Source organism: Rhopilema esculentum, chromosome 7 (genome assembly GCF_057945365.1).
Source record: "Rhopilema esculentum isolate cy_ngs chromosome 7, ASM5794536v1, whole genome shotgun sequence".
In the NCBI taxonomy this organism is placed as follows: Eukaryota; Metazoa; Cnidaria; class Scyphozoa; order Rhizostomeae; family Rhizostomatidae; genus Rhopilema; species Rhopilema esculentum.
Window position 1 is genome coordinate 4,020,228 of NC_142821.1, and position 8,292 is coordinate 4,028,519.

At 37.1% G+C, this 8,292-nt stretch overlaps 1 protein-coding gene across 1 annotated transcript; it reads right to left on the reverse strand.

Annotated features, from left to right (window-relative positions):
* Positions 1–437: 437 nt before the first annotated feature.
* LOC135683535 (uncharacterized) lies at positions 438–5,773 on the reverse strand. Its single transcript, XM_065198820.2, has 6 exons — positions 5,621–5,773; positions 3,345–3,467; positions 2,751–3,111; positions 2,028–2,230; positions 1,634–1,831; positions 438–1,238 (listed from the first exon to the last, which is right to left on the reverse strand). Exons 2-6 carry the CDS (start codon positions 3,415–3,417, stop codon positions 1,141–1,143), a joined length of 933 nt encoding a protein of 310 aa, XP_065054892.2. The 5' UTR covers positions 3,418–3,467; positions 5,621–5,773; the 3' UTR covers positions 438–1,140.
* Between the last annotated feature and the right edge of the window lie 2,519 nt (positions 5,774–8,292).

Sequence of the window (8,292 nt, forward strand, 5' to 3'; positions counted from 1 at the left end):
TTTTACTGCCACCTCTTAGCAAATGAGTTGTAAAAAGAGGCATCAATTTTCAATGTCGAAAATACGATCTCGAAACGGCCTGCTCAAATAAAAAGTATACCCCCAAGTCTAAGGACAGGCGTAGTAGAGTTAAGGGGGCAAGAGGCTCCGACATCTTGAACTATCCTATTTGAAATTACACTTCACCAAGAAGAAAAGGTACTTCGAAGAGCTATTTCTACGAAATTACATGACAATTTGTTTTCAAACCAAGCCTGTTATTTCAGCTGTCTTATCAAATTATGAACTGTCTTTTTATTTGTATTTTTTATAATAGTGAAATTTTTTACTCTTTCTATCTAACCAGATTATGACGATTTTTGCCCCTTCCCACCAGGCTAAGGCAAAACTGAACGCCTATACGGCTCCAGGATTTAAACAAAGAAAGACAAGTACAGTAGAGATAAAATTCAAATAGATAAACTGCGAACAGAATCAGAATGCTGTGCATTTAAACTGCAAATAATTTAAGTAAAAATATGGCGTTGTTTATGTGTTATTTCATAATGTGCATTGTTGCATAAGAATTCTTATAAATATATATAAAACATTTATTTTCTGATATTTACATTTAACCTTTCTATCCATAAGATTTGTATAAAATTATTGCATTTTCTGCTGTGTGGGGAACAGACAGCAGAAAAGTGTGGCGTGACGAAGTTCTGGTTCGATAGCTAAGACCCCCCCCCCAACCAAAAGGGGCCCTCAGATTACTTTTATATCCATGTTTTTAAGACTTCAATCAACTTCACCATATTTTTAAAAACTAAATTCTTAAACTCAAGCTTTTAATATCTGGCCCTATAACCCTAGTTAACGAGAAAATTTTCTATTTTTAAATCTTGCTGTTGTCTTTGACATGCTCTAGGGGCCCCACGTCTCAGTATTTCTTTAGGGGTCAAGATGACTCCGTTACGCCACTGGGAAGAGAGACCAAACACCACAATGCGTTGGTTGAGGTCAGTTTAAACAAAGCGGGTTTTGAGACACCGTTGTCAGTTATTAAGTTCATAATATTTAAATAAATAAATAATGTTCTTTGATTTGATAAATCTTCATCTTCTATACAAAATTCAATGTAATTATTAGCGTGTTCCCACATCAAAATTGTCTTATTTCACCATAATGCGAGGGCTGCATTGACTCTGGAATATTGTGTAAACTGGAAAATGAAGTATGGCAGCCTTCGTTGAATTGGACTGGAGAGAAAAATAGTACTACATTAATTTTCCATGAATAAAAAAAGAAGGCAGTTTACCGTTATGAATAAAAAAGAACGCAGTTTATGGTTATGTGAGCATGAAATTCAATCGAGGCTGTAGTTTAGACAAGGGCAAAAATTGTCTGGCTGGCTGCTAAAAAATTAATTAGAACTTTTTGTATTTCAGCGACGTTAGAGCGCAAGGATAGGTTTTTGCCTTCAGTGATCATATATTTGGAAGCTTGTTAAGAATACGTGAATTCAATTTTCAATGTTTTCAAGCCCCCTTTATATATCATATCCCGAATGCATCAGGCACCAACTTAAATGTCACCAGCAAAGATATTTAAATACGGAACAAAATACCCTTTGAGCTAAGGGTTGCTTACGTACCTTTAACTTCTTTGGGCGATCTTTCTTCGTTATCCTCAGGCTCTGCTTCAATCGTCTTTTCGCTACGGCAAACCCTGGTCAGTTTATAGATCAGGCCCATCTTCTTGCAACAAAGAATCAGATCGAAGCAAAAAAGAAGGAAGACAAACTCTCCGATTAAGACGTATATCCAGAATGTCGTGCTTCCAATAAACGAATCTGCAAATAAACCAGAAAATACTTTTTAACTGAATGATGAAACATAAGCTGAATGGTGGGTTTGCAGTCTGTTGAAAACAGCCAGTAGCAAACATCCCCCTGTGATTATACGCCCTTTGGCTAGTGCAAAGAAATAAAACATCCCACTTTCGATAACAGCTATATTGAAAAAAGGATGGAGTCTGTCTTTACATACCTTCGTGATCTTTATTTTCTGATGTTTGGCGTTGTATATTTTTGCATTTGCATTTTGCAGTGTAGAACGTTCCTCCCATTGACTCACACTTCATTTTTCGTTTGGGGTTGCATTTGCACGAGCACGAACTTTCATCAAAAATGTACTTCTTAGGACACTTCTTCACTCGATTGCAGACGCAGCCGCATTTGACCTTGCTCCAGCTGCAAATAGAAATATAAAGTTACTTTTAGAATTTTATAAAAAAACTGATTGCAAAAAGGTTTTTACTCGTTACCTGGTAAACATTATACCTATTTTGGTAACACGAAATGGGGCCAAAGTTGGACATAACATGTTTTTTAGAAAACACGATAATGGTAATACTCAGCAGCTGTTATAAGTTGAAATGACGTCATATCTACGTTTTTCACATAATACACTCTTCTTTATAAGAACCACTTTTGCCGAGGCACGATCTTCTAATTTTCTTTACTAATTTGAGGCTCGGTTGTTATTAATCTCGTTCCTGTTTCAGCATTGATTTTTCTCACAATGAATTAGCTGCTAAGTCTACTCCGTTTGAACCATTTCAAAGAAAATTTTCTAAAATTTTTTTTACTTTTCTTCAAGGCTGGGCATCTTCATTCGTAGTTGTTTTTTGGTAAGTAGGGCCTTCATGTTTTAAAACATTTTTTATTGTAAAAAGAGTATAAACCGCTAAGTTCTGATCAAACAGTGTACCTTTTAAATGGACCACATTGCGGCATATCGCTGGGTGGTGACGAATGGGGGCAATCACACTTGCAATTGAAAGGGTCGTAGACACCAGGGTAGGGACAGTCCTCTCTTTTCAGCGCACATTCCGCTTTGCATTCCGTGTGGTTTTGCATAGTGACCACGCGCACCACAGATCCTAATCTCAAGGTAACTTTAAAACTTTCAGTTTTGCTTGGAACACATTGAATCATTGCAGGCGATCGGGTTCCAATAGAGCCATTGCATCTATGGAGGCTGACAAAATAGGGGTAAAACATCGGCTTGGTTTCAACAACAGTTGGTCTTGGAGAACAATGGAGATTTCGTAGCCTCTTTACTTTTTGATCTGCGCAAAAATAATAAAACATGAATAACAGAAAGTCGTGAATTCAAAAGAAATTAACTAAAAAGAATTGTGGTTAAGATGCCCTTGTCAACTGTAGGAAATTATCATGAATAAAATAGAGAAAGGTTACAAAGAATTCGTAGAAATTGTTTCGGTGAAAAGAATTGTTTTTATTCTTAGATTTTTACATTAAGTTGGTAACAGTGATAAATGTAAAGTGGAGTTTCACAAACCAGTTAGGGCCGTCTGGAAAGCCACAGCAATCATCAACCACACAGAGACTGACACTGCAACTTTATTAGCCATCTTTATGGTATTCTCCTCTGACAGTACTTCTTGAATGTCTTCTTCGTGTCCTATGTGAAACAGAACGGTTACCGTTAAAACTCAACTGACCAAGAAAAAGAGTTGCCAGATTTATAGTGCTCTGGAATATAACCGGAAGCGCGTCAGAAAGTATTCACGAAAGGTCGCAAGGTCAACCGTACTAGCACTGAAGACAATTGTAATGCTCTGCAGGACATCAACATGAGGTAAAACAGCAAATCTTTTAATCCCTAGTATGTTGAATGAAGCAATAAAAGCAATCGAATTGCTTCCAAAGGGGTGTAACCGAGTAACAGTGAGTGTCAGTTAATTCCTTATATTGGCTGTTAAAATTTTTAGAAAGTGGGTTTACAGATGCAGAGGTATTGTAACGCAACTAAAATAACGACATTCTAAGAATGCCATTTAAAATTGATGCGTCATAGTAAAAACTTCCGTATTATAGTTTCGAATAATGAAAAGTGCATTTTTCAAGTACAATATGTTGATGTAGTAACTACTGATTTTGCGTGGTATAGCACAGATGCATGGTATACATGGGCTCCGACAAAGGTTGAAAAGTGGGGGGCCAAGGGAAAATTTAACACCCATAACAAAAGATTTTGAAAAAAAACCCTATTGTTTTGCAAAAATGCTTCGTCGGAGGCCCTGGTATACAAGTTGCCTGGAGCACGCATAAACTGACAATCGTTTATTGAAATCATAGCCGAAAAAAGACTTGGAATCAGGTGGGAGGGTATATCAAATCCTAATACAAAAGATGGACATATAATCAAGATAACTGCGTTATTTAGATGGTGGATAAACTGATAATCCAAACTAAACAGTTATATGTTACGAAATCTTACTATTTCTACTTCATTAAAAAATGGGATTTATTGTTTGTCTTATATTTGATACATTAGCTACGTTCTTAGTGGTTGATTTCACTAAAACAAATTGCGACTGTAAAACAGTGGTGGCGCCAGGGGAGGGCTAAGCTACTGCATCTAGCCCCCCCCCCCCATCGGAGGAAATTTTAGGTTATTGTCGGAGCAAATTTGACAAAATAACATACGAAAACTGCTTATTTTAGTCATTTTGGCCCCCCTGTCGGAAGCTCCAGCCTCTCTGTCGGAAGATTTCTGGCGCCACCTCTGCTGTAAAACTGTCGCAAAAAGTCAGCTAACGAGTTATTTGTGTTTAACAATTACAGATTGACTTGTGGGGAACACCGTTATCACCAAGGAGACGTGAAAAGAAACCACGACTTCAGCTACCCTGCCCTACTGTCACCTGTCTTTCTTTCAGTTAATGACTGGAGGTACATCATTAGGGTGGGGCAGGCGGAGACAGAGAATAGATGGATGATACAGTTTCCAATTTGGTGGATGGTCAATGACAGACTGTACTGTCTTGCTTAAAAAATTTTTCTTTATCTATATTTGCTTTTTTTCCGAAAACCATGTGTCGATTTTTATTTTCTACTAAGAATAAAGCGAAACTTAATTGTGCTCTGAAACTGTTCTGATACAATTTGATTTCGGCAGCGTTTGTATTTTCTCAAAACAGCCATACGTTCCTAGAAACACAAGACACCGAATGCAGGAACACTGATCCAAACAATGCAGTAGGACTGCCGAACGATGGAAACTTGAGATTATGCAAAGACTTAATTTCGTAAAGAAACTTATAAGATTTTTAATTGACATAGGAGGATTAAGTAAAACCTAAAAAGGAGAGAAAAACTCAGCCTCTCAACAATTGGCGTTTGGCACAAAACAAAACTCGGTCTTCTTTCTGCATTAACAAGAGGGCTGAGTTTCCCGGAGTCCACTGCCCAACTTCCAGCCTATGGTCTTGTTTTTCTCTGATTTCACTGGTAGTTTCAATGTTAGATTCCTTACTTCTTGTACTCTCTGTAATTTGAGTACCTACATGTTAGCTTGTATTGTACGTCGTCATAGTTTAGGCCAAATTTCCTTATCTTTTATTCTTTAATTTCTATATAATTAGATTGCTATTTCATTGACATAGTTTTGGTTGAAATCAATTTGGCCTACCACTTACAGTTGCATGCGCTATTTGCACAAGCACCATCGAGAACTATAATATCACTAACAAGAAATTTATATCAAGAACTTTTCTATATTGACTGATAAAACTTTCAGCAGAAATAAATTTGTATTTTCCTCAAACATACCTCTGTGAAGAAATTCAACGATCCACGTTCTGATGTGTGCTAGATTGATGTTTGTTCGTACTCGTCGTACTATGGACCAGCCAAAGCAATTATTGTACAGTCAATGACCCACTACTGTCAGAGTATCACTTTTATAGCTTCCTAATGTTGTTATCAAAGATCTTTGTGAAATTCTTCAAATTCTTTCATGACAAAATGTACAACTGTTTGATTGATCATTGTGCAAATATTGCTAGACACACCCACGTCTACAAATCTCTTCTTTATCTATTGATATTTTCAGTGAGAGACGATTTCCGAAAACTAATACGATACGGAGACGAAAACCAAGATTCTCGGCTTCGTTGACATTTAAAATACTTCGGTCTAATTCTCGGACGTGTATCAAATAAACGAAAATTTGTCGTTGATGATTTGAATGCAATAAGTAAACAGCCTGGTGCATTAGCAATGATGACGAAGGATTAACAGTTCCTGAAAATCATGTTTACGAACAGGCCGCAGTCAAAGGGATGTTTGTCAGACCTGTTTGAGTTGTCTTGTCAATGCAATAAATAAAAAAGGTCGAAAAGCCACACAGCATGGCGAAAATATATGCGTAGCCCACCATCCTTCTATCTATTTTTACATATAGGTGTTAGAAAAAAAGAATCCTGCAGCAACGGTACAGAAGGTAATTAAAAATTATAAAGAAATCAGTTTTAGAGTCTAAAGTTTTCGATCAGAATTTATTTTTCTCATTATCCTTTTCAACACAAAGCAACGATGTCATGTACTTTTTTAGGTTTTGGAAGTAAGGCCAGGGTTGCCAGATGAAATTTACAAAAGAAGGCCAGATGGGTGACAAACTTAGGTCAAAATGCGCATAAAAAGGCCAGATTGAAAATTCCCCCAAAATACGCAGGGCGAAGTGGAGAATATATTTCCATGCATGAGCTTTCCAAGCTCCAGCAAGAAACTGAGAAACTTTTCCCTTCAAACAAATTCCTTTGCTAATCGTTAGGCCATTACACTGTGGAGCATTGCTCTTTCAATTCATAATTTGTTTGTTACTTAGGTGCTAAAGTTTATATAAAACAAAGGAATGAACTCATAATGTTTAAAAGAGCCAAAAGGCCGAGTTTAAGTAGTAGTTTGAAAACAAATTTTCCATGCAATTTTACTCTGAAAAAGGCCAAAATTGGAAAATTTGGGCTGAAAAAGGTCAATCTGGTAGGGCAAGGAAGTTTTGGCGTCGCCACTGTGTCTTTAATCGTCCTAATTAGCTTATGGGACAGTTTCAGTTGCGAAAGGAAATGGTTTCACATAGCAAGTAAAAAATTTGCCGTTAAAATTCGATTTCCTTAGATTGTAAATTATCAGTAAAGTTCTAAAGCATTTCCTAGTTGGTGGTTTAATCTTGAAGATACACAATAAAATTGAAAGAGAATGATGGCATTATCTTGCAACATCGAAACTTCCTTCATTCCGTTTTCAGGTCGTAAGAATACCTTCCAGTATATGTCATGCAGAATTAAGAACAGGCGAGTTCCTTATATGTAAAAGTAAGGAGGTTTCAGTCTTTCCTTATCCTTCCTTCCCGCAATTCCTCGTTTGAACATAGAGGCCTTTCATCCCCGCATGCAAATACCGATCCATTTTTGTCAAACCACAAAATATTCAAGTAGCATTGGGCATCAGTAATTAGCTATTTTAGGGAATAACCCATATATAGGCCTAACCCATAAGCCATGTGTTAGGCCTATATAATCTGGGAATCCTTGTAATGATTATGGTATGGGAAGAGCAGATTGTCAGTAGATTTAGTGTGTTGGGGATGATCAGGGTATTTTGGCTGAAATTATTCTGTTTATCTATGAGATTCCTCGAATTCATTGACCTCGAAATGTTTTGCTGGTTACTCAGGTTGTGTTCATTGTTTACGAAAATGAAAAACTTCTAGACTCTTTTTTTATAAGAACAATTTTATAAGAACACGAGCCTCAAAATTGGTCGAAAGTTAAGAACAAATTAAGAACAAGCTAAGGCTGACCTTCTGCAAAATGCAATTTTGAACAACGTTTTTTCTCAAATCGAGGATTTTTAGCGATGAGTGGGTGCTTTTTCGTCGAATATTCAAACTTTTCGGCAAATGAAGGTTGTCTCACTCACTTTGTTGGCAAATGAGGCCTGAACACCTCCCTAGAGCGAAAAAGCTAGCATTCGCACTGCCTACACCCTATTAGATTAAGAACAAATTAAGAACAATCCAGCCTGAACTGAAATTTACTGGTTCTTATAAAAAAAGAGTGTGCTTCCACTTGTAACTTCCACAAATTGAAAAGATCTCTCCATATACCAACATATTCATCAATAAGCCTATTCCCTCAAGAAAGTACCAGATTTCCAATTTGACCTTCAATTCCGCTTCAGTTCCTTCGAGCTTTGGAAACGAAGATAATAAGACAGGGCTTTTTGGGGTAGCACTTCAATTTCTTTCGTTTTTCACTATGGGAGTAGGAAAGACAGGAGCTGGGAAGTGCAGCATCCTAATCTGACAAATTTTTTGTATTCATGCCCTATTCGAGCAGTTCTGTGTATTCAAGCAATAATATTCGTGCAAGATCTATACTCGGCCTCCTGGGCCATTTAGCATCCGCTACGCCCACGTGTTTCACCGTAGACTGCCATAT

What these genes read in the sequence shown, in the direction of transcription:
- LOC135683535 (XM_065198820.2), bottom strand. Translation starts at nt 3,417, where the DNA reads ATGGCTAATAAAGTTGCAGTGTCAGTCTCTGTGTGGTTGATGATTGCT. An exon ending in AGAAAATAAAGATCACGAAG is followed by an intron (nt 1,832 to 2,027) that starts GTATGTAAAGAC and finishes GTTTATTTGCAG; the next exon opens with ATTCGTTTATTGGAAGCACG. An exon ending in ATCGCCCAAAGAAGTTAAAG is followed by an intron (nt 1,239 to 1,633) that starts GTACGTAAGCAA and finishes TTTTCTCTCCAG; the next exon opens with TCCAATTCAACGAAGGCTGC.